Source organism: Macrobrachium nipponense, chromosome 42, assembly GCF_015104395.2.
Source record: "Macrobrachium nipponense isolate FS-2020 chromosome 42, ASM1510439v2, whole genome shotgun sequence".
Classification (NCBI taxonomy): Eukaryota; Metazoa; Arthropoda; class Malacostraca; order Decapoda; family Palaemonidae; genus Macrobrachium; species Macrobrachium nipponense.
Window position 1 is genome coordinate 52,408,777 of NC_061103.1, and position 26,528 is coordinate 52,435,304.

The 26,528-nt window shown below is 44.1% G+C and overlaps 1 protein-coding gene and 1 long non-coding RNA gene across 2 annotated transcripts in view; both read left to right on the top strand.

Moving 5' to 3' along the window:
* The window catches only part of LOC135213387 (uncharacterized), an 81,470-nt gene extending 79,889 nt beyond the window's left edge, over positions 1-1,581 (top strand). Inside the window, exon 2 of the mRNA XM_064247364.1 lies at positions 1,271-1,581. Coding sequence (XP_064103434.1) covers positions 1,271-1,581 — 311 coding nt within the window. The remainder of the gene's footprint in view (positions 1-1,270) is intronic.
* Positions 1,582-1,798: 217 nt separating this feature from the next.
* Positions 1,799-18,069, top strand: LOC135213463 (uncharacterized). Its single transcript, XR_010314138.1, has 3 exons — positions 1,799-2,906; positions 16,926-17,007; positions 17,305-18,069. It is a non-coding gene; the product is annotated as an uncharacterized LOC135213463 (long non-coding RNA).
* The last annotated feature ends 8,459 nt before the right edge of the window (positions 18,070-26,528 follow it).

Genomic DNA, 26,528 nt, shown 5'->3' on the forward strand with positions numbered 1-26,528 from the left:
GTATCATAGCAATATTTTACTAGAAATAGTGCTAAAGAGGACACACTTCCTCGCCCAGAAATAGATTTTTCCTACGTCAAAATCCCTTTTTTGTGAAGCATCTTGAATTTAAAGTTACTGCTCTATTGAGTATAAATTGTACTTTATTATCCTCAGTTATGCTAATGCAACATATCTCTTCATCTTCTATGTCTGAAAAATAACAAAGGTCTGCATTTTCAGTGGTTTCTTCTGTTACTTCTATTATGCTATTTATATCTGATTTCTTTATTTTATCTATTAGCAATACTTCATTTAGTATTTTCCCTTCATTCTTGTAACTCATTACTACATTGCTACAGTTATGAGTACATGTATCTGTATAGATATGTATATAAGCATCTTGATTTTCGTTATATTCAGTTTCGGTGATCACCATTATTTATATCTGAGTAATTACTTGAATCTAAGTATATATCATCTATACGTGCACATTTCATTGATGCTGTATTCTGTAATGGTGGGAATTCCTTTTTTCTATCTGTTTCTATTTTATCTTTCCTTTCTTGTATGGCAATCTCGCTTGTCAAAACTGTCTCAGACAAATTGATCAGATTTGGGTGAGACTTTTCTTCATCAAGCGCAAAACATACGCTCTTATGATTATCCTGTTTCAGGTTAATCTTTCTTTCACTGCTGTCAAGTATTATTCTACATCTCATTAAATTAAATGAGATTAATACTTGTGTGGGAAAAAATCTGTCTTCTAGAACTAGAAAACTTTTGACAAATTTGTGTGACAAAATGTCTATTTCCAAGTTCACCTTGCCTAGACTTCTAATTTGTTTACCTGCTATTCCCTTTATGACTTTATTTTGACTCTGAATCAGAGTTTCTGAAATGCATACATATCTAGTTAAAATTGATTTATCTATTATATTCACTGCACTGCCTTAATCTATAAGTACAGTACATATCTTTCCTTATTGGAATCTTCACAATAGGCAAATCCTTTCTGTTTACTTCTTCTTCATGGAGAATACTACTCTGCTATTTATGTAGGAAAATGCAGATGAACCTTCTTTTTCCATACTAGCTATTTCTTCTTTTGCTCTTCTATCATCTTGAAGGGAATTATTTTTTTTCTTCTGTGAAGGGGTTAATTGACACTGGCTTGTAGAGCTATTTGGATTAGGGCGACTGTTACTCATTTCTGCTACTTCCTTATTGGTTTTCTTATTATTGAACCAACAGATTTTAGTTAAATGCCCAACCTTCTTGCAAATTGCAGTTTCTAGGTCGTCAAAGTGTGAAGTTGCTCAAACACAGTTAGTGTATTTAGGACACATGATTGGTAATGGTACTGTTGAACCTACAAATAACAAATTGAAGGCTATTCAAGAAGTGCCAAGACCAGAAACAAAGAAACAGGTCAGGTCGTCCATAGGGTTAATTGGCTATTACAGGAAATTTGTGCTGAACATTGCATCTTTAGCAGCTCCATTAACTAACTTGATAAAGAAAGGATTTCCAAATAAGTTAAAATGGAAACAAGAACATGACAATGCATTCAAAACTTTTGAAATCTATGTTACTTTGTAGTCGTATTCTTAGGCTTCCAGATTTATCCAAACCATTTATTCTAAGGACAGTTGCCTCCAACAGTGGGGTTGGTGCTGTTTTAATGCAGGCGCATGATGGGAGAAATATCCTATTGCCTATGCAAGTCGTAAGCTGATGGACCGTGAACAGAGGTATGCAGTCATAGAGAAAGAATGTCTTGGTCTTTCAAGCTTACTTGTATGGCAGATTTTTTATAATAGAGAAAGATCATCAGCCTTTGGTGCATCTTCAAAAGGCAAAGGTTTCCAATGGTAGATTAATGGGATGGTCTCTTTTTCTACAGTCATATAATTTCAGAGTGGAGGTTATCAAGGGGTCAGAAAACGTGGAAGCTGATTTTCTGAGCTGTCACATTACTGTACGAATGTTAGTACATTCCAAGTTCTTTTTTGTATAGTTTTCCTTGTAATGTACCTCAAAATCTTATTTTGTCTCAGGAAGGGAGTTATTGTCACATTTAATATTATAATTGGTGTATAATGTTCCAATTATATCGCTGAATACATTTCAAGTTTGTAACTACCATGTCGGTGGTCACTGGGCTCGTTAAGTGTATTAGGCAGCCAGGTTCTTGAGGCGTCTTCGACACTGGAACCGAGTGGTCGGGGTCATTCTGTGATCAACGCTACGTGATTTTTGGTGCTCCCATGCTTCGTGATCTTGGGAAAACTTTGTTACCTGTGTGGTTCTGTTGTTCTATTACCTGTGTGGTATTGTTACCTGTGTGGTATTTTCTTAATATATCCCTCAACATATAAGGACCCAACACTACGAATGGACCGATTATGGGAGGGCTGTATTTTGTTCCAGTGACCATTTTGGGTGCAGTATATCACAGTTCGAGCTTCTGTGTGCAAGTTGTCTACGATTCCTGTGGGTCTGCGGCACCACTCTTGCAACCTACACCAGATCACAGCTCACAGCTTTAGTGGATGGGCCAAGACGGGCTCGTTATTCAGCACCTATATACCAGTTTTGCTTAGATGTAGCATGAAAATTGTTTATGTCATTTGCATACCCTCTTTTGTGTTAAATTGATCCTAATTACTATTGTGTTAAATAAAATGTTATGATTTACTTCTGTTATCACTTGCTAACAAAAGTCTATCTTCTTTAAGTAGGAGGTTGGTTGGTTAAAGAACCCAACACAATTCAGTGGTAGGGCTCAAGTGTGATTTAGCTTACTAACAGTGTACTAACAACATATCTTGCTTTTCAGGTTTATGGGTTTCACTTCTGGACAGAGCAGCTTAACGTTTCAAATTTTATACGATTATCATCATATGGCTAGTTAATGCTAGATGGTAAGAGACATAATTTTTTTCGTGCCGAATCAGAACTGGGTTTTAATATTTCACTTACATTTTTATTTATTAATTTGTTATTTTATACATTCAACTTCCCTGCCAGATATATACTTAGCTATAGACTCCGTCGTCCCCGACAGAAATTCAAATTTCGCGGCACACGCTACCGGTAGGTCAGGTGATCTACCGCCCTGGCCTGGGTGGCAGGACTAGGAACCATTCCCGTTTTCTAATCAGATTTCTTCTGTCGCCCGGACCATCAACATTGTTGTTGGTTCCTCTTGACTGGATTTTCTTTTTTCATCGACAATTGATCTTCTTGACTGACTTTTGGTGACGTATCTGGATTGTTGGATTGGCATACGCTTTTGTGGACTGTTTTTGTGGACTTGCTTTGGATTTTTCTTAGAATGTCTGACGCCGGAATGGTGATGAGATATTGTGTGAATGTAGGCTGTAAGGTGAGGTTGCCGAAAGCTTCGGTAGATCCTCACACCGTATGTAAGGGTTGCAGAGAGTATGAATGTTCTTTTACTAATACTTGTAAGGAATGTGAGAATTTGAGTGAGAGAGAGTGGAAGAATCTAACTACTTATTTGAAGAAGTTAGAGAGAGAGAGAGTGAGGAAAGCTTCCTCTAGTTTGGGATCTTCCCCTCTTGTAAGAATTGCTACTTCTCCTTCCTTTTCAGCCTCTTCACCTATTGCAGATCCTGTAGATTCGGCAAAAGACCTTGCGGATCTAAAAGCAGCCTTCAAGATCATGGAAAACAAAATGGCTGCTCTGCAAGGTAAGGCTAGTGATTGTACAATGGACAGTGATGTGAGTGTCCCCAGTGTAGTGGAGGGGGCATCTGGTCGGCTCCACAACGCTCCCAGGTCTAGACCTCTTCCAAGCTCCTATGCCCAGAGGAGAAGGAATGTCAAAAACCGTAAGGAGGTTGTGGAGATTCCCCACCGATCAGGTGTCCCTTCGGCAGGCTCTGTGACACCCTAGACTGCCAGGGATCGCTATTGCAAAAGCGTCCTGCGTGAGTGTTTCTCATCGTCGGGATCTTCGTCTCCTAGACGCGATTGGAGGGATTCTGATTGCTCGCGACCATTGAAGAGGAGTTGGAAGGCGCCGACTCTTGACTCGAGCCCGGAACGCTTCCCTGAGGAGTCTCCTTCGGATGTTAAGAGGGCAAACAGAGCCCTATTGTCACCCGTAGTTGGAGTGGAGCCCATGGACTCCTCCCCTCCTCCTTCTCCTCCTCCCGAAGAGGATAAAGAGGAGGCTACTAAGAGATTCCTCCTATCTATGCAAGAGCAGATATCGTCGTTGGTGGGAGTGCTTTCAAAGGAACCTCCTCGAAGGAAAGATACTTCCCTTCCATCAAGAGGGTCCTCCAGACGTATGGAGGTCCCTGCCGCCAGGAGCGAGGCTCCTATCAGGAGTGAGGCTCCTAACAAGAGTGAGGAGCCAACCAAACGTAAGGCTCCTGCTAGGAGTGAAGAGTCGTTCAGACGTGCGGCACCTTCCAGGAGTGAGGAGTCAGTCAGACAGGAGTCAGCTAAATGCGTGACTCCTAACAGGAGTGAGGAGTCAACCAAGCGCAAGACTCCTACCAGGTGCGAGGAGCCGATCAGGCATGTGGCGCCAGCCAGGAGTGAGGAGTCACCCAGGAGGCAGGAGCCAAGAGCCAGGAGTGAGGAAGTCACCCAGGAGGCAGGAGTCAGGAGACCAGGAGCCAGGAGCCAGGAGGTCCAGGAGCCAGGAGCCAGGAGTCAGGAGTCAGGAGTCAAGGAGTCAGGAGTCAGGAGTCAGGAGTCAGGAGTCAGGAGTAGGAGGTCAGGAGGCAGGAGTTCAGGAGGCAGGAGGCAGGAGTCAGGAGTCAGGAGTCAGGAGTCAGGAGTCAGGAGCCAGGAGCCAGGAGTCAGGAGTCGGAAGTCAACCAAGAGGCAAGATTCGACTAGACTCGTATCCGAAATTGGTGACTCTTCCCCAGACAGAAGCACCTCTCCTTCAGATCGTAGGAGGTCTTGGAAAGACTCTTCCTCCAAACGAGAACGTTCTCCCTCTTCAGATCGAGTTTTAGAAGAAGTGTCAGAAGACGAGCTCCCTACAAATGAGGGACTCTCTAACTATAAGACATTAGCCTCCTTATTACTTCAAGAGTATGGAGACTCTCTTAGCCCAGCCGCTCCTCCTTCTCCTCGTTCGCTCTTTTCAAGTACTACTACAGTAAAGTCCTCTGCTTTTCTGAAGATGAAACCAGCAATTTCTATGAAGAAGGCCCTCCAGTCTCTAGACTCATGGATGGGCACTAAGAAACTCCTTGGTACGGGACAGGAGAGACTATGGGTCTTTCTCTCCCTGCATCGGCAGACGCGGACTTCTCTAATCTGGTTGATGCCTCCAGACGACACTCTTTAGGGTCGGCCAGATCGACATGGAGCATTTCAGAATTGAACCACTTTCTTAAAGGATTATTCATCATATTAGAAGTGTTCAATTTCTGGACTGGTCTCTCGGAGTTCTTGCTAAGAAGTCTCAGGACTCGGAGTTTCTTAGTAACCCAGAGTTCTCCATAGCGTCCTGCATGCATGGACAAGGCGGTACAAGACGGTTCGGGAGAGGTTTCTTCCCTATTTGGAGCTGGTTTGCTGAAAAAGAGATCGGTGTATGGATCCCTTTGTCAAAAGCTGTTTTTCTCCTAGTTCAAGAGAACCGCGTTATTGTTTCGCCCGCCCTCTGTCAGATCATGCTGTTTCCTTCTCAGTTGGTGAAAGATATATCTCGCTCACTAACTGAGAAAGGCGACACAAGACCTCCTTGTACAGACTACGAAGAAGAGTCGCCCTGTAGTTTCTACGAGTAAGAAGGACTCTCGTCCTCCTCAGCAGCCCTTTTGTGGAGGTGCAACGGCTCGTCCCCCTTCCAGAAAGAAGAGCTCTGATAAGAGAGGAAGGTCTTCCTTCAGGCCCTTCAAGAAAGGAAAAGACTTGATTATCCTCCAAGCACCAGTAGGCGCCAGACTCCTGAACTTTGCAGGAGCCTGGGCGCAGAGAGGAGCTGACTCTTGGTCGGTTTCAGTTCTAAAGAAGGGATACATCATCCCCTTCGAAGACAGTCCTCCCTAACCTCTACTCCTCTGGAACTGTCAGCGAGATACAGAGACCCTGTAATGAAAAATACGCTCCTTCAAATGGTGGATCAAATGTGGGAAAAGGAGGCCATCGAACTTGTACAGGATCCACTCTCCCTGGGATTTTACAATCTCCTTTTCCTAGTACCAAAGGCATCGGGGGGGGGTGGAGACCGGTACTGGACGTAAGCGCGCTGAACCGATTTGTACAGAAGAAGAAGTTCCGAATGGAAACGTCCTCCTCGGTGATGTCAGCCCTACGTCCAGGAGATTGGATGGTCTCTCTGGACTTACAAGACGCATATTTCCACGTTCCCATTCACCACTCGTCAAAGAAATATCTTCGGTTTATGATAGGGGGCAAGATTTTTCAATTCAGGGCTCTGTGTTTCGGCCTGTCTACAGCTCCGCAGGTCTTCACCAACCTGATGGCGAATGTAGCAAAATGGCTTTATCTAGAGGGATAAACATCTCCTCTACTTAGACGACTGGCTGATCAGGGCCAAGTCGGAGAACCAGTGCTTGGAGGACCTGATGATAACACGAAAGATGATACAGTCTCTGGGATTACTCGTAAACCTCGAGAAGTCGCAAACTGATCCCCAGCCAGAACTTGGTCTATCTGGGGATTCGATGGATTCTCGGGGTTTTCGGGTATTTCCTTCGCAAAGAGAGAATCACTCGAGGCTTGTCAAGAATCTCGAGGCTTCTTAGAGAGAGAACACAGTTCAGCGAGGGAGTATTTGAGCCTGTTAGGGACTCTGTCCTCGCTAGAAAAAGTTTCTTCACTCTGGGGAGGCTTCACCTTCGCCCTCTTCAGTTTTTCCTGAAAAAGGTTTGGAGTTGGAAGACGGGGCAACTCTCAGACTCTTTTCCGATTCCACAGGAGGTGAAGAATCACTTAAAGTGTTGGATCCTTCCTCTAAAGAAGAACGAAGGTGTGTCACTTGCATTGCAGAACCCCAACCAAGTGTTATTTTCCGACGCTTCGGAGTCGGGATGGGGAGCGACGCTAGGAGCAAGGGAGGTGTCGGGCACCTGGACAAAGGAACAGGTGTCCTGGCATATCAATTGCAAGGAACTAGTAGCCATACACCTGGCCTTAAGATTCTTCGAGGAGGTAGTCAGAGGCGGGGTGGTTCAGATAAACTCGGACAACACCACGGCTCTGGCTTACATCCGCAAACAAGGAGGGACTCATTCATTCTCCCTCTATCAGCTAACAGAGATCTGTTAACCTGGACAGAGGAAAGAGGTATAACTCTCCTCACAAGATTTGTACAAGGGATACGAAATGTGAGAGCAGACAGGCTAAGCAGGAGGAATCAGGTCCTCCCCACAGAGTGGACTCTACACGCAGAAGTGTGTCGAAGTCTGTGGTCCCTGTAGGGGAGGCCTCACATAGACCTATTTGCTACGTTCCTCTCCAAAAGAGTAGAGATCTTTTGTTCTCTAGTAGAAGATCCAAGAGCCTTTGCAATCGACGCGTTTCTCCTAGATTGGTGGGTCGGGCCTAGACGCCTACGCCTTTCCCCATTCAAGATCCTGGGGGAAGTACTCAGGAAATTCGTGGCTTCAAAGGGCATGAAGTTGACCCTCATAGCCCCATTTTGGCCAGCCCAAGAATGGTTCACGGAGGTACTGGAGTGGATAGTGGACTTCCCCAGGTCTCTGGCAAGCAGAACAGATCTACTCAGACAACCCCACTTCGAGAGGTTTCATCACAACCTCCCCGGTCTCGCTCTGACTGCCTTTCGACTATCGAAAGACTCGTCAGAGCGAGGGGATTTTCTCGCAAAGCTGCAAGCGCTATCGCTAGAGCCCGCCCGCAGATCTTCAACGAGACGAGTATACCAATCGAAGTGGGAAGTCTTTAGGATATGGTGTAAGACAAAGAAGCTGTCCTCCTCCAGTACCTCTATAATTAACATTGCCGATTTCCTCCTTTTTCTTAGAGAGGAATCGCACTTTTCTGTGTCTACCATCAAGGGATACGGAGTATGCTGTCTTCAGTATTCAGAAATCGAGGGCTGGAGATTGCAGAGAACAAGGATCTCCACGATTTGATTCGGTCTTTCGAGACTTCGAAATCAAGGACTCCGAGAACACCTAGCTGGAATCTGGACGTGGTCCTGAAATTCATTGCCTCGGACATATTCGAACCTCTACATCTTGCTTCCTTCCGGGACATTACTAGGAAATGTTTATTCCTGTTGTCTCTCGTGACGGCCAAGAGGACGAGCGAATTGCACGCTCTGGACTCTAAAGTGGGGTTTAAAGGAGGAATGTGGCTATCTTTTAACCATTTTATGTTTTTGATGACTGTTGGTTTAATGAATTTTCTAGGTAAAGAAAATATGCTTGGAGAGGGAGAGAGACAGAGAATCAAAATATATTCAAAGGTAGTACATAACTTTCAATCTCATTCCTGTTGCTTCTTTAGGCAATCGGACAATTGCCTGGCAGATGCTACTTGTACCTCCCTCTCCTGGGGAAAGTTTTGCCATAAATCATAATTTTTGTACATGCAACTTCCCCGGCAGATATACTTAGCTTATGTCTTCTGACGTCCGACAGAAATTCGAATTTCGCGGCACACGCTGCAGGTAGGTCAGGTGATCTACCCCCCTGCCGCTGGGTGGCAGGAATAGGAACCATTCCCGTTCTAGAATCAGATTTTCTCTGTCGCGGTAGTGTCAACATATGTTGTTGCTACCTCCTGACTTGATTTTCGTTTTTCATCGCCATCGATCTTCTGGGCTGTCTTTTGCAGGGAAGTACTGGGTCTTTGGTTCGGCATACGCTTTTATTAACTTTTTAATGAATTTGGCTTCGAAAATTTCGAAGAATATATGACGTGTAACTACCGAAATTTTCGGTAGACACTCACTAGTTTGCAAGAAAGGGAAATATTAATATTTATTCATTAATACGTGTAATAAGTGTTAGAGCTTGATTGAGGAAATATACTGACTTCCTACTTTAGGGAGTTCAGCATGTAACTAGATACGTTTCTTTTTAAAAGTTTTTTGGAAACTCGTACTAACGAGCAATTAGAGTATTAACAGTACTAGTAGTGTTTGCATCCTCATCACCTTACTTTGCAGAAACTTCAAATTCATAATTGCAATTTGAAGACAAGGATTGTGGCTCAAATGCGAGCTATTAAAAGGTAAGAAGTGATTACTAGTGTTCCCCATTGCAGTGGAGGGTGCGTCTGATCGGCTCTGTCTCGCTCTCAGGCCTAGACCTCTTTCAAGCTCCCAAGCCCAGGGGAGAAGGAATGTCGAAAGCCGTAAGGAGGTTTCAGAGAATCCCCACCGGTCAGGCGTCCCCTCGGCAGGTTCTGTAGAGCGTCCCAGACTGCCAAGATAGCCATTGAAAAGGCATCCTTAAAAAAGTGCGTCTCTTCATCTTACATCCGAAAAAGACGAAGAATGTATATGTTTTGATGATCTAGCGCGTTCTCTGAAAACTAGAGAACACTGAGCAAGAGCCAGCCAGGAACTTAGGAAGCCGCGTTCCAGCAAGCTAGCGTGAGCCACGTTCCAACAGCCAGCAGCGAGCCGCGTTCCAGAAAACAGACTAGCGCGAGCCGCGTTCCTACAACCAAACGCGAGCAGCGTTCTAGAAATTTTTTCTTGGCGCAAGGCGCCTTCAAAGAGACGAAGCGCCAGCCTGGCGCCAATTGCGCCAGAAAAACAGACGGCTAGAGCAAGGAGCCTTATAGTACAGTGGCAATCAGAACGATCCTTCATTGAACGTTTCCTTGGGCAAGAGGCTCTTTCTAAAATAAAAGGGGTCTAGTAGGCGCTCGGACTATCAGGGCGCACGGGACCTTCCACGCAAGCGGAACGTTCCAGGAGCGAGTCTCCTTTCTAGCGTACAGGACATTCCCAGGCGCGTGGAACTATCCAGGCGCTAGGCGCAAGGAGCCAGGCGCCAGAATATTCCAAATCTTCTTATGAGAGAGAGGTCAGTCGCGAGGCTCCTCTTTGAGTTTTTAACTTGAGCAACTTTCCACTGGCAAAGGTGCAAGATGTCGCACAGGCGGCCGTCGCGTTTGTCAGAAGGATTCTGATACTAAGAGAAGCCATTTTTTTCATTATTCAGAAGACTCCTGTGTTTGGCAGTTTCCTCTCAATGCGGACTCTCTCCTTCATTCATGCTCTTCCCTCGTTATTGAAGAGGCAAGAGCTTTGGGAGTTTTTCTTATAAGAATCTCATCGACGTTTGGGTATGATGGCGGATAAGGAATATCTACTTCCTTCCGTAAACCCTACAGTTATGACAGGAATTCTGTCTCTTCCGCGATTTATGAGGAAATCACGAAGATTTAAAGAGTTCCTGGATTAACTTCCTTCCTTAAGGAGATATATATAATCTTTCTATAGTTCTATTAACGAAAAGAACGAAGACAGTAAAAATTTTTCCTTTCTCTATCTGCCTCGGCAGGGAAAAAAAGTAGTAGAGTATCTGCTGTATGAGAATACGATACGGCAAATCACACATACCGTAGTTACTCTTTGCAGAGCAACTCATTACCAGTATCCTTCCAGGAATTTCCTAGGAAGGACTATGCTTAAAGGGATTGTTAAGACAACACCTACTTAGCTTCTAGATTTATCGAAGTCTTGTTTCGCTTAAATATGCATTAATAAGAACTTCCTGAAGTTTTATAATAATTTTATAAGATTCCTTTATTTAATGGAGTAGCTGGCAACTCTGGAAGAGTAAGGCCAGACGGCTAACGGAGACTGCTGTCGCGCCTTACTCCTTAGAGACCAACGCAGTAACATGTAGGTGCGGTCATGAGTGGTTGGTTACATGTCTCTCTCCTGCGGGATGGAATAACTAACCCTGTCTCTCCCCTACAATCGCGGTTTTAGCCTCGGATTGAGGGGATAGTTAAGCAAACATAAATAAAATATTGTCTGCCTTTTGCTAAGAAGCTTTCAATAAGAAAGATATTACAACATTTCAATGCTGTTTACCGTAGGTAACATTATTAAAGGATTCTAACGCAGCGGAACTCTATATTATATGATGCTCTCATGCTTACGAAAGCATGGCTTATTAGAGTACATGCTTAGTGAGAAGATGAATGTAGTAGAAGAGAATTCACTTTAAGACTACGGTATGGTCAAGTCTTATGCACATACCAAGGTTAACTACAGTAAGTCCTCGGGTTACGCTGGTCTCGACTTACGATGTTTCGTGGTTACGAACGCGCCCCCATAAAAATATAAAAAATAATATTTTGCGTCGTTCCGTCTTACGCGGTTTAGCGTCGTAAGCAACGTAAACAAACGCGAACTAGTTCCAGGCGCACGGCGGAAGAATACGCTTTGTGGGGGAGAGGACGGCGTCGCTTCGCTACGCTCAGTCCTCGCCCATACGCCATTTTGGTTGTTTACACTGCCTCTCTCTCCCTCGTGTTGTATCGTTTTTGTAACTTTTTGCTCTTTGTTATGGCTCCCAAGCGCAAGGCGGACTCTTCTGATGGTAGTGCATCGAAGAAAAGAAAGGCCATCACCATGGAAATTAATTAAAGTGGACATTATAAAGCGATCCGAGAAGAAGGGAGAAACGCCAACAAACATTGGCCGCTCGCTTGGCCTTAGCCGTTCGACCGTTGTTTCTACCATTATCAAAGATAAAGAGCGCATCGTTGAACATGTGAAAGGATCTGCTCCTATGAAAGCGACAGTGATAACTGAGCAGCGTAGTGGTCTAATAATTGAAATGGAAAGGTTATTGGTGCTTTGGTTGGAAGACCAAAATCAACGGCGTATCCCAGTCAGCCTTATGGTGATTCAGCAACTTCTGGAGGTTCTTTTTCTCTTCACTAACCTCCCCCAGTCTCTCCAGCACCGCAGCTTCCTCTCCAGTGTGCAAGCCAATCAAACTAATAAAGGTAAGGAATTGTTCTTCTGTTGTTATTGATAGGTATTGACAAATTAAATCATGCGGTATTTTCAATGTTCCGACTTACGCTGGAAAAAATCGTGTTCACGATCTGCATCGTTAAGAAGAAGCGGATCTACGTCGTAACTCGAGGACCCCCTGTACAGTTTTTCCCAGTACCTTACAAAGGTTTTCCTAGTTAATGCTGTTACCACAATGTGACAGTATTATAAAGGATTCTAGTACGGCAGAGCACGATATAATATAATTCTCTCATCCTTTCGAGAAACGCACACAACCTTTTTAGAATCGGATATTGCTCAAGAGAAGATGGGTGAGTCGGATGGGAAACATTCTCTTAGTGGCAGAAGTTGTTTCCCTGAATGGACTATACTACGTATATAAAAGTTTTTTCCTACTAAGAACGGAATTAACACGGTGAAGGATGTCGGTACCATAAAGGCACAGATGTTCTGGCACATAACCTTAAAAGAACTAGAAGGAAGCGCCAGCCTGGTGCAAAGCGTCAGAAGCGCCAGCCTGGCGCAAAGCGTCAGAAGCCCCAGCCTGGCGCAAATTGCGCCAGAAGCGCCAGCCTGGCGCAATGCGCCAGAAGTACCATCCAAGATATTTTCTCGTTTTAGCGAGTTTATTAACCTAAGAGTCCAGTAGTGGTTGGTTTGGTGTTTGCTTCTCACCTCGGTGGTCGCGGGTTGGGTTCGATTCTCGGCCATTCCATTGAGGAGTGAGAGATGTGATTTCTGGTGATAGAAGTTCACTCTCGACGTGGTTCGGAAGTCACGTAAAAACACCATACAAACAAACAAACCAGTAGCCTCTCGGAGGCTCGGTAACGGCAAGATTCGTTCCTGATTTCGTTACCCATTTAATCGGAAAGGGGTCGCTTACAAGGAATGATGAAATGATTTATTTTAATCACTTAGGCCAATTCCACGACTCTCTCATATCGCAAAGAGCATCGAGAATCTCTTTTTTTCGCCCCTGTTCGCGTTAACAAAAGAGAACCTATTTGGGAACAGACACGGAACGTAACGATCCTTAAGAGGTTCGATGCAAAGTTTTGCATGTCCGTGAGAACCTTCTCGATCGAAGATAATAACTGTTAACGTATGTCTAACATTTATTGAAAAGAGTTTTGAGAACCTGCGGAAAGTCTTCTTCATAGATCTCTTCGCAAGGTAGAAGACGAACAGGCTTCCTATATAACTGCTTCCTTTTCCCTCGAACCAAGAGAGGTAGCAATATACGACATCTTTAATTTAAAGAAGGGGAATAAACTTTAGTCTTTTTTTCCCTTAGTTATAAATTCTTAACAGATATTAAGATAAATGGGCGTCAAAGGAAGAGAGGATGAATGCCTCATTTTGGCCTAGAGAGGGTTGGATTCACAGAAGTCACGTCTTCTCACAGCATGTTTCGTAAGGCTTTTTCTAAGAGTATCTGGATATTCCTATCAGAATCTATTAGAAATAGACCTGAAAACCTCTCCACTCTGAGGTCTGTCCGCGTGCAGACTGACCAGAAGTGGACATGAATGAGAGGATTTTTCAAGGTAAATGACAATAGTCATGGCTAAGACATAGAATTGCTGCAGATCGTGCTAGATGGAATGAGGAAACTGTCCTCTTCCGAGACCTCTGTGAACACGTGCGAGGTTCTTTCTTCACTTTCAGGGAAGAATCACCTAGATATATATCTGCTATCAAAGAACGCAGTAAAAGGCTATACTCTGTCTCTACAAAGGGGAATTAGAGATAGCAGAAGATTAAGATCTTCGGGATCTTATACGATACCGCAATACGACAAGAGTAGGATATCATGTACTTTCGAATGGGATCTTTTTGTGGCCACAGATTCCGTGTTCCGACAAAATGGAACTGCTCCTCATCAAACTTCTTTGAGAAAGTTTATGAAGGAATTCTTTGTTTCTCTTAGCCCTAAACGACCAAGAAGACAAGTGAATTTTTTGTGCATTGGAATCTCGCATCAGATTCAATGGAGACTCGGCAATGGGTTCTTGCCAGCATAGTATGTCTGGCAAAAAGAACTAAAACCCTCTATTCCTGACGCAACGCTTTCAGATAGAAGTTTTCGTTTTGCCCCAAGGCAGGGTACTTACTTTTTCATCTACAGAAGAAGAGATGGTTTACACGTTTTAGCCTACAGAGTCTTCGGGGTGGCGGCAAGAACGAGGGCTCGAAATGCTTCCCAGAAGGTATTCAAAGGAGGACAATAGAGCTAGAAAATCAGGGTTCCGCCCAATTTCAGCTCGAGTCTCCTTCGAACTTCCAGACTCATTCCCTTCTTCGGGCAAGGATAGGGAAGATTCCTGCAACGAGGAACCTCATCAACATGTAAGAAGAGATCTCGTTAGCAAAGGAAGTATTCACGAAGGATCCTCCTCGGAGGAAGACTCTTCTCTCTCGTATTGTTAGATATCCTGTTGTCTACTGATGTAGCTGACTCAATCACCTCCCCCCCTTGCCAGGGGCCAAAGCTCAAAGGGAAAGAATTTCTTCCACCCTTCTCCAGTCTCCTGATAGACTATGTGGTTGTTCAGATCTCGGACAATGTAGCGCCAGCCAGGCGCCAAATGCCAATACAGGCGAAAAACGCCAGAGGAGGACAGTTCCAAGGAACTCTGTCATGGTCGGATACTGAGAAGGAGCGGGCCTCCAACCTGGCGCAAATGCGCCAGAGGCGAACAAATCGGACAGATATACGAGTGTCCGATGTGGGACATCGCAGATAGCCTAGAGATCTTCCAAGCTCGAAGCCTCCAGCAAGTGCGGAGGAGCCAAGCCAGGCGCGAGGCGCCAGCCAGGCTCTAGGAGCCAAGCCAGGCTCTAGCAAGCCAGCCAGGCACCATCCAGGTGCCAGGCTCCTTCAAGGCTAGGCTCCAGTCAGGATTGAGGATCCATCCAGGCGCAAGGCTCCTTCCAGTAAAGAGAAACCTAAAGCTCTGTCATGTAAGAGGGCTAGTCCCCATTGATATGATACAGGTAAGGCTCTGCCATGTAAGTGGGTCAGCCCCCATTGGCACGATCCGCGAAGGCTCTGTCGTGTAAGCGGGCTAGCCCCCATTGACATGATCCAGAAGGGTTTGTCAGTCATAGGTCCCTACCTCGCTGAAACTCTTGAGCCATGCAGATCATAGACAGTAATCATGAAGTCTTCTGCCAAGCTCCAGGCGCAGGGCGCCAGCCAGACGCAAGGCTCCAGCCAGGCGCGGGGCGCTAGCCAGGAGGGAGGAGCCAATCAGGCGCCAGCCAGGCGCGAGGCTCCAGCCAGGCTCTAGGCGCCATTCAGGCGCAAGGCTCCAGCCAGGCGCGAGGCGCTAGAAAGGCGCTAGGCGCCTGCCAGGCACGAAGCGCTAGCCAGGCTCCAGGCTTCACCCAGAAGAGATCTATATCAAAGAATGTGCCCTGGCCTTCTTTGAGACAATGTGATCTCCTAAGCACTTGACAAGTGCATTGATGATTCCTTCAAACAGCTGAGAATTAAAAGCGCATGAAGTGCGAGCTTTTCCGAATTCTTGTTCTTTCCTTAACAATATGTCATAAGGAAATATTAGCTGTACACATACGGGAGATGCAACTTCGTGTTGAACTTCCCATATCCGAAGGATGTCAAGATAACCTACGAGAGATCCTTCTCTCTTGGTTGATACGTGTCTGCGGATACATTGCTGGGATAGGGGAGCCAGACTGATCCTTAACTAGTGAGTTTAAATTTTATTTAACGTCGTGTTTTTTCTTTGGGTTGTTTGAAAGGAGTTTGGGGATAACTCTTTTCAACTTAAGCACTAACCCTCGTGTTAGGATCAGGTGATCGGGATCGGTGTTGTGCTCCTTAATTATGCCACTAGGCATAGGCATATTGTCATGTAAGAGGCCCTGTCGAGTAAATGGATAAGACCCCATCGACAGACCCACAAGAACTCTTAGCCATAGGTCACATCCTCGCTGAGGCTCTTGAGGCGAAGCAGATTCCTAGGCATTAGCCATGGAATCTTCCGCCTGAACAAGTAGGAACCAAGGTTTTATTTATTTATTACCTACAACGTATGTTGTTTACCTGTCTATTCAGTAAATAGTTGTCTCTTACCCACCATCAAGGGTGTCAATCAGCTAAGTATATATCTGCCGGGGAAGTTGCATGTACAAAAATGATATGTTAGAATACAATAAAGTTTTGTACATACTTACCCGGCAGATATATACGATGAATGGCCCACCCACCCCAGACCTCCCCTCAGGAGACAGGTGGAAGAGAAAATCTGGTTCTAGAACGATAATGGTTCCTATTCCTGCCACCCAGCGGCAGGGGGTTAGATCACCTGACCTACCTGCAGCGTGTGCCGCGAAATTCGAATTTCTGTCGGACGTCAGAGACATAACCTAAGTATATATCTGCCGGGTAAGTATGTACAAAACTTTATTGTATTCTAACAATATCATATTGCAATACAGTCCCTGAACACCTGAATTAGCCCTGGTCACTGACTAGCCTGAACTATATCCTCACAGATTTACCCACTTTTAACTGTCAGTGCTAAAAATGCTGTAGGTAAAATCTAGAGAAATTAATCAGCACTTGTAAAACTATTTAGGGTTTTCTCAAACGAAAAATTTCAAGGTTAGAACTTTAGGTTTTTCACTTGTGAATGGAGATAGTATTCCTTCCATTTTTATGATTATTTGTAACATTGTCACATAACTCAGTGAGTAAAACCTCATTTGAAATGGAGGGTAAGAGAGAAATATTGCATGTCAGGCATTCTCTCTTGCCTGGCAAATTCACCAGCATGGCAGAAGACTGAATTTATGAGGCAGTGATCGATTATTTTTACTCCAGTGGATCATGATTATCATCTCATCATTTCTCAAATTTTTTCTTTTAAATTGAACTGATCTTCTCATCCTTTTCAAATTGAACTGATCTTTTCATTCTTTCTTTCAGGATATTCTAACAGTTCCTGCCACAATAAAAGTACTATATGTGCAGGTCTTTGGATATGATTACATCTACAGCATTTTTGGAGGTATGGTGTTTTTTTCTATCCCTTGGACATTGGCATGAATATTGTAGTAATTGAATATTTTTTTCAATGATGACTTGTACTAAACTTTCTTCATAGAAGCAGATGAATAAAGCTATTGAATATGAGGAAATATGGTCAGGTATCTCTAGCAATTAGTAAACTTGGAATCTTTCTGATAGTGCAAATTAATACTACTTTATTATTTAGCAAGACAGAATCTAGCAGTCTGCATAGAATTTACCTGAGTCACAAGCAAATTGACTCTGACTTACCTTTTCTGTTCTTCCTCCTATACAGGTTTACCATACAGAGTTACTTAGGACTCAAGAACAATTTTGAATTATCAAGATATGCATTTTAACGTCCATCTTCTGATTGGATGAGCAGACTCAGCATGGAGGATTGAAAAGGATATTGGACAGTACATATCACTCTTCTGTCCCTTCACTGAATTACGATATTAGTATCAGCAGCGGGATTGTCAGTGTCGTTCCCTAGCGCAAAACATGAGGCAGGTGATTGATCATCTCCCAATTAAAACATCCATGATTTTTCTTTTGCTATCACTGTCTCCCACACTCCAGTGACAAGGCCTTGACTGGGACAATATGCTAATGCTTGGGTGTTTAATGTATGACACTTACCTGGCAGGTATATATATAGCTATATTCTCTGTTCCACCTGGCAGAAATTTTCAAAACTCGCGGCAATCGCTAGTAACCTATTAGTAGTTCAGGCAACCACCACCCCGTTACCGTGGCGCTAGCGCTAGGAACCGTTCCCAATTGGGCCAGATTTTCTCTGCCAGCCGAACCGGCAACATTGTTGGTGGTTCCCTGCTAGAATTTTCATTCTCGTTGCTGACTGATCTTGGATTTTGGTATTGTACTCGGAAACGTTAGCTTGGCATTCGCTTTGGATTGTTCTTTAAGATGTCTGACTCGGGAAGTATGTTTAGAGTGTGTGTAAAAGAGGGGTGTAAGGTAAGACTGCCGAAAGCTTCGGTCGACCCTCATACCGTTTGTAAGAAATGTAGGGAGAATGTGTACTTGGGAGAATAGATGCATTGAATGTGAGAATTTATCAGAGAAGGAATGGAAGGTCTTTATGAAATACGTTGAGAGATTGGAGAAAGATCGTGTAAGGAGATCTGTTTCTCGTAGTGAGAAATCAAATTCTTCGAGTAAAAGGAGTGATTGTATTTCCTCTCCAGCTCCTTCTAAATGTAGAATTGTAGTTCCTTCTCCCCAGGTATCTCCTGCGCCCGCTGCTGTAGCGGAGGAGACGAACGATACAAATATTGTGAAAGTGTTCGCTGCCCTTGCGTCCATGGGCGACCAGATACAGCGACTTACAGACAAAGTTAGTGCTTTCGATGTCAGTGAAAGTGTAGTGGAGGGGGCGTCTGATCGTCTCTCTCGTGCTCCTAGACCTAGACCTCTGTCAAGCTCCCAGACCCAAGGGAGAAGGCATGTCGACAGTCGAAGGGAGGCGAGAGAGGTTTTGACACGGTCAGGCGTCCCTTCGAACAGTCCTGTTGCAAGTTCCCAGGCTGTTGCAGTTCGCCGCAGAAAAGGCGCAACTGGGAAGTGTGCGTCCTCGGAAGGTTCGACTTCCGAGCGAGAACGTCGGTATGCAGTGGTGTCTCGCCCACTCAAGAGGACGTTCAGGACATCAACTGCTCTCGAGAGACAGGTGCAAGATAGTGAGGCTTGGAGTAGTCCTGAGGTGTTGTCATCCTCGGAAGACGAGGGGAGGAGCAGTACCGATCAAGAGGAAAAGGATTTTTCGTACTAGAGAGGACGCAAATCGCACTGGCGATATACGTCCGTCTCGGCATGTATTGCCTTCGGAGAATCGCCTCCATCTTCTTATGGATCCTCCCCTCGTATTTCTCCGTCGGGTAGAGTACAAGATCGCTCTCCTTTAGGTCGCAGTCCAGCTCGTAATCCTCATCCTTCGTCGTCTACCATTCAGGAGGATGGTACGAAGCATTTCTTACGGGAAATGCAGTCCAAGTTGGCAGTGTTTGGTGAAGTCTTGGGATGCTCCTGAACAAGCATCTTCGAGGCGTAAGGACGATTTCCTTCCCATTAAGTCTTCGAAAAGGGAAGACAAGGACGCGTTCGCCGAAGACGCAGGGCGCACTGGCGCTAGGAGGAAAATAGTGTCGGAAGAAGCAGGACGCAAACGTCAGGACGCGGGACCAATGGTGGACGCAGGACGCAGGCGGCAGGAAGCAGGCGTGTCTACGATGGACGCAGGACGCAGGCGGCAGGACATCGAGAGGCGGCAGGACGCAGACGCATCGGTAGCCGCAGGACGCAGGCGGCAAGACATCGAGAGGCGGCAGGACGCCGATGCTTCGCTAGCCGCAGGACGCAGGCGGCAGGACGCTAGTCCGTCAACGAAGCGTCAATACGACGACGACTTGCAAGATATTTCTTCAGCAGAAGAAGAGTTGGAAGTAATTGAAGAAAAGAATACAGAACCTTCTTCAGATTATAAGGTTCTGACTTCACGTCTTATTGCTGTTTTTGAGGGGGAATTTAAACCGACAGCTCCGTTATCCCCCTTATCACAGTTTTCCAAGACTAGGACTCCAAAGAAGTCCTCCTTCCTGAAAATGACGATGTCAATTTCGGCAAAGAAGGCCCTTCAACGGGTGAATGACTGGATGAAGGACAAGAAAGAAGCGGGGAAATACTCTTTTGTTTTTCCTCCAGCTAAGTTAGCTTCTAAATCAGGAGTATGGTACGCTACTGGAGAGAGTCTAGGCCTGGGAGTACCTGCCTCCTCCCAGGGGGACTTCTCCAGTATAGTGGACAGCTCACGCAGACAGGCGTTACAGTCGGCCAAGGTCTGGTGGACGTCCTCGGAATTTGACCATCTATTTAAAGGGATTTTTAGGACTTTCGAAGTCTTTAATTTCTTGGATTGGTCTTTGGGAGCGCTAGCGAATTCCATAGGAGAAGAGGATTCGCAGGACTTAGAAACAGATAAGAGCATTATGTCCTGCATGGATAAGGCTCTTGAGACGGAACGAATGAGCTGGCTTCGTTATTCACAGCAGGAGTGCTTAAGAAGAGATCGCTCTTGTGTTCGTTCGCCTCAAAAGGAGTTTCTAACTCTCAGAAATCGGAGTTACTGTTCTCTCCCCTTTCGAAACAGCTGTTTCCTTCAGAGGTGATTAGGGATATAGCTCTATCCCTTTCGCAGAAAGCCACTCAAGATCTTCTCTCTTCTTCGGTTAAGAAGTTCTTACCAACCAAGTTGGTGAAGAAGACGCCAAAGGAGACTAGACCGTCGCAACAGCCCTTTCGAGGAAGGACATTCGCTCGACCCGCCTTTAGGGGTAAGAGAGCACCAGCGAAAAGAGGAGCCAAGAACCCCTCTAAAGAATGAGAACTCGGTCCTCCAGACGACAGTGGGAGCCAGACTTCAAGGTTTTTGGGAAGTCTGGCAACAAATGAAGGCAGATCCCTGGGTCTGTCAACGTAGCTCGGGAAGGATACAAGATTCCTTTCGTGAAAAGACCCCCTCTCGCAACATCTCCGAGAGCCCTCGGGGCAAATTACAACGATTTAGAGAAGAAAGCGGCTCTGTGGGAGCAAGTAGCTTCCATGCTAGAGAAAGGAGCAATAGAAACCTGTTTTCTGGATCACGAATCTCCGGGATTTTACAACCGTCTGTTCCTGGTTGCAAAGTCCTCGGAGTTGGAGGCCAGTTCTGGACGTAAGTCAACTGAATCTTTTCGTAGAAAAGACCAAGTTCACTATGGAGACGAACGATTCAGTACTGGCAGCGGTACGTCCAGGGGACCTGGATGGCGACTCTGGACTTACAAGACGCATACTTTCATATTCCGATTCATCCAGGAAGCAGGAAGTATCTAAGGTTTGTGATTCAGGACAGGGTCTTTCAGTTCAAGGCCCTATGCTTCGGCCTTTGCACAGCCCCTCAAGTATTCACGAGGATGATGTCCAATGTGGCGAGATGGCTACATTTAAGAGGGATCAGAGTGTCTTTGTATCTGGACGACTGGTTGATAAGATCCCAGTCGAGAAGTCAATGTCTGGAGGACGTAAGTCAAACATTGGACTTAGCAAAAGACCTAGGTCTGGTAGTGAATATGGGAAAGTCCCAGTTGCAGCCCAACAACAGTTAGTTTATTTGGGATTCAGATATCGGCAGTGACTTTTCGGGCTTTTCCGTCCCCGAAAGGCAAGCCCAATGCAGTCAGAAGGTGCAGGAGTTTCTAAAGAAAGACCGATGCTCTGCAAGAGAGTGGATGAGTCTACTGGGCACACTCTCTTCACTAGAGAGGTTCATTTCTTTAGGAAGACTGCACATGAGACCTCTTCAGTTTTTTCCTGAAGGATTCATGGCCAAGAAAATCGCAACCGATTCCTTCCAGTTTCTAATTCCGACCGAAGTAAAGGAGGAATTAAAGTGGTGGCTAACAACCGCCAGGCAGGTTAGCAAGAGGGATGTCGCTTCAGCAGAAGAACCCAGACCTCGTCTTGTTTTCCGACGCGTCGGACGCGGGTTGGGGAGCGACATTAGGCCCTCAAGAGGTGTCGGGACTTTGGAACAAGGACGAAACAAAGTGGCACATAAACAGGAAGGAACTGTTGGCAATTTTCTTGGCTTTGAAGCACTTCAGAGAGTTGATTCGAAACAAGACAGTGCAGGTCAACTCGGACAACACCACGGCTCTGGCATATATTCGGAAGCAAGGGGGAACTCATTCTTTTCCCCTTTACAATCTGGCAAAAGAAATTCTGCTTTGGGCAGAAGAGGAAAAGGTCGTGATACTCACCAGGTTTATACAAGGAGAGAAGAACGTGGGTGCGGACCTGTTGAGCAGGAGAGAGCAACTTCTCTCGACGGAGTGGACGTTGCACATGGAGGTTTGCCAGAGCCTGTGGAAGTTGTGGGCCGTCCGGTAGTGGATCTGTTTGCGACAGCCAGAACAAGGAGATTACCAACATATTGCTCTCCGATTCCAGACCAGGAAGCAGTGGCGGTAGATGCATTCCTGATGGATTGGTCAAACTTAGATCTGTACGCTTTTCCTCCGCCTTCTTCAAGGTGCTGGGGAAAGTGATGAAGAAGTTCAGGGAGAGCAAAGGAACGAGGATGACCTTAATAGCCCCGTTTTGGCCGGCCCAAAGTTGGTTCACAGAGGTACTGGAATGGACGGTAGATACGCCAAGGACGCTTCCTCTAAGAGTAGATTTACTCAAACAACCCCACTTCGACAGGTTTCACAAGAATACCCTCGCTCTGGGTCTGACTGCGTTCAGACTATCGAACGTCTGGTCAGAGCGAGGGGATATTCTAGAGAGGTGGCCAGTGCAGTGGCTAGAGCCAGAAGAACCTCCACAATCACGGTGTATCAGTCGAAGTGGGACAATTTCCGGAAGTGGTGTAAAAAACAGGAAAGTGTCTTCATCCAGTACCTCTGTGACCCAAATCGCAGATTTCCTTCTTTACTTGAGGAAGGATTTACACTTGTCAGTTTCGACAATTAAAGGTTATAAGAGTATGCTAACCTCAGTGTTTAGACACAGGGATCTAGACATCTCGAATAACTTAGATCTGAGAGATCTGATTAGGTCGTTTGGGACTAAGAAACAGTCAGAAGGCAGGCCACCTGCGTGGAACCTGGATGTGGTCTTGAAGTATTTAACTTCTAGCAAATTCGAAACCGTTAGAGAATCCTCTCTGAGAGATCTTGCTAAGAAGACTATCTTTTTAGTAGCATTAGCAACTGCTAAAAGAGTTAGTGAGCTTCAGGCCATATCGAAGAAGGTGGGATGGAGACACGGCAATGCAGTGTGTTCATTCCAAGAAGGTTTCTTGGCCAAGAATGAGGATCCAGCTAATCCTTGGCCAAGAGCCTTTGAAGTTTTGGGTCTAGCTGAATTGGTCGGTAACGAGCAAGAAAGAGTTCTCTGCCCAGTGAGAGCGTTGAGATGTTATATAGAAAGGACAAGAGTTATCAGAGGGAGGTCTGATGCTCTGTGGTGTTCAGTTAAAGACCCCACTAGACCCATGACGAAGAACGCTCTAGCCTTCTTCAAATGAGAGTTAATTAAAGAGGCTCATATGTTGTGTGAAGAGCAGAGCTTTGGTATTTTAAAAGTGAAGGCTCATGAAGTCAGGGCAGTGGCGACTTCATTAGCGTTTAAAAAGAATTTAGCCCTCAAGGAAATTATTGAATCAACATATTGGAGAACTAATTCAATATTTGCGTCTCATTATCTTAGGGACGTTCAGACAACCTTCGATAATTGTCAGACGCTAGGTCCATACGTGTCCTCGGGTACAGTATTGGGCAAAGGAGTTACTACCCCATAACCTTCTTGTAAGCTAGTTGTTTTTATTAGGTGATGGTGTTTGTGTTTTTTGGTCGTCTGAGAAAAGGGTGCGGTACTTTTCTCAGTCGTGTTGGTATTATCTGGTGATGGTGTGTGTGTAGTTCAGGTAAATGATCTGTTACTAGCTTGAATGCCGTGGCATAAGAGGGCTGTAAGGATCTGTCAACACATTGGTCACGTCCAGTTGTCAGTTCCAGTCTTAGCTTCTTCAACATACAGGACACTTCCTTGTTGGAGAGCTACTAAGGTTTAAGCAGGCTTAGAGGCAGGACCTATGAAGTCAGCTACCTTAGCAGGTAAGGAACCTGGAGTTTTTAATAATATTTTAATAATATTTTTATACTCTAAGAATGTTGCTGTCCTTGACCCACCTCCAAATGTGTCAATCAGCTATATATATACCTGCCAGGTAAGTGTCATACATTAAAATGAAGTTTTTATGATAAAACAAAGTTTAATGTATACTTACCTGGCAGGTATATATAATTTAATTCCACCCGCCTCCCCTCAGGGGACAGGGTTCAGAGAAAATCTGGCCCAATTGGGAACGGTTCCTAGCGCTAGCGCCACGGTAACGGGGTGGTGGTTGCCTGAACTACTAATAGGTTACTAGCGATTGCCGCGAGTTTTGAAATTTCTGCCAGGTGGAACAGAGAATATAGCTATATATAGACCTGCCAGGTAAGTATACATTAAACTTTGTTTTATCATAAAAACTTCATGTTTATAATTGACCACTCATTGTTTTCTACTCGGTCAGTCCAGTCATACAGATCTTTAATAATTAGTTCATGTATACTCCACTGTAGTAGTATCTTCTTTCTCCAAAAAATAGTATCCTACCATCCTCCTTCCATAATTGCTTCATTCCCAACTCAGTGCATATACTATAAAATATTGGGTAAAATACTATGTGTAGAATTCTGTATCTCTTCATAGTCATGACACTTTCTCCAAGACCCCTGGTTTTGTTGTGGCTAACAAGAAGTGTATGTATTTCATAACATCTTTTAGTATCTCAGGTTATTCATGTTAAATTGCAATTGATGGCCTTTGTGGTTTCATTCAACTATTGGACATCTGAAAGAGTCGTGTAGGCTGTTGTCACTTGCAAAATGACAATGTAACTACGCTTCTTTAGTTTCACCCTATAGGTCAAGTTACATTTTCTTCAGAGTTAGTTAATTTCAATGAATAGCATCTTTAAAAGCTTATGTCGTCAAAGGGATGGATACTCTACATTCACCATTAATTACTTTGGCTTTTCTTTGTTTCATTTGAAATTCACATCACGATCGATAGTATTTGCCCATTCGTCCAAAATTGAGAAGAACATCCAGATGCTGTCATGCCTGTCACTATCTTCTTACTATTCGCATCACTCAGCTGCTTCTTCAAGGATACTACTTCCTTACTCGAGCAACAACTTTTTCTTTTGACTTGATTATGACACTTTGACACTTGTGTAATGTTTTGTTACAACATTCAGTAATGCTGGCTATTAATTAGTCCTGTGCTCAAAGCCTGTCTATATATATATGGCTTATGAGAAAGATGTACTATTGCTATCAGTTCAGAAGACAAGTTTATCCAAGCAGGACGAAAAGCCATTACGTATATTGTGCAAAGAAAATCAATTGAAAATATTTGAATGTGTTGCAAATTGGTTTGAAGAGAGCCATAAGTTATCCGTAGATGTTTATGTGTGAGAGTGTAACAGGTAAAAGTCATTGTTAAATCTGAAGGCACTGTGCAAGTGATTCATAAGGTTTCAAATGCAAGTGCTTGTTAAATTTGCAGGTACAAGTGATGGCTAAATGTACGTGCCAGTGCTTGCTGAATTGTTAGATTTACCAGTACAAGGGGCCTGTGAAGTTTGCAGGTACAAGCATTTTGCTAAGATTACTGGTACAAGTGGCTGTTGAAATGCTGATACAAGTGACTGATAGATGCATAGGCATGTGTGTTAATGGATGAAGTTATGATAAACATCTGTTATCTGTTACAGTCATGTCCATCTACTGAACTTTTAACAGTTAGCTATATGTAGTATGTAGCTGTTTGTGGTTGATATCCAGTATGTTATGTGAGGTTAGATCATTCTCCCTTTATGTAGAGTTCTTTGCAACATTGATTTATAGATATTGCAGATTCAATAATTGTGGTTAGGCTTCTTTGCATGGTCATGCTCTTACTATTTGGTATAGATAATTGCTATATAGCAGTTTGGAAAGTGTACATTTGAGAGAGAGATAGAGAGGTACTATCTTTAAATTGAATTTAGCATCTTGCATTATGGAATATTTCTTTTTTGAATATACAGAAGTACAGTACCCTGATTCCTACTGAATGATATCTTATGGTTCTCTAATTCTTCATAAAGCATTGTTTTAAAATGTTTATTTCTATAATTTAAACAGTACACTCCCTTGATAGGACTACAGAATTGTTTTTAGTAATTGGTTTTGTGGTATATTATTATTTAAGGATGTACTATATTTTGTAACCCAAGTTTGATACGAGTGTTGTCCCTTCAAGAAGCATTATCTTCTCACTTTGTTTATGTACTGTTGTCATTGTAAATATACTGTACTAGATTATTAAGGAAGGAATTTGTATTTGTTTCAGACTGTAGTAATGGTTTAAGCTGAGTAAACCTTGGGAAGCTTCAGCCAAGTGTTTTATTGTCATCACAGGTTTGATGTTTAAAACAATGCTTTTATTTTATAGTACTTGATTTCTATCAATTGCAAATAGGTTTGTAAACACAAGCAGGACACTCATTTAACTCAGTGCTAATGAGGTGGTCCATTTTAAATGACTGAAGAAGAAGAAGAAGTCCCCTGGTTATTATGGTTTCTGCAAGATTTTTGTCCTAAGGAAATTTGTAGTTCACAGAAAAAATAGTACAAAATCTCTCTCTCTGGGTCTTGCTAATTTGATGCAGCAGAACAGTTTATAGTACATAGTGTACATATGTATATACTTATGCCTGTGTACTACATAGTTTCCCAATTCATTTCATTCTCTCTTGTGCTGCTGCTGCTGCATCTGAATCAAGTGTAACTGTTTAATATGCAGTAGATATGAGTTGTAGAAAAACTGAAGAAATTATGAATATGAATATGGAAAAAG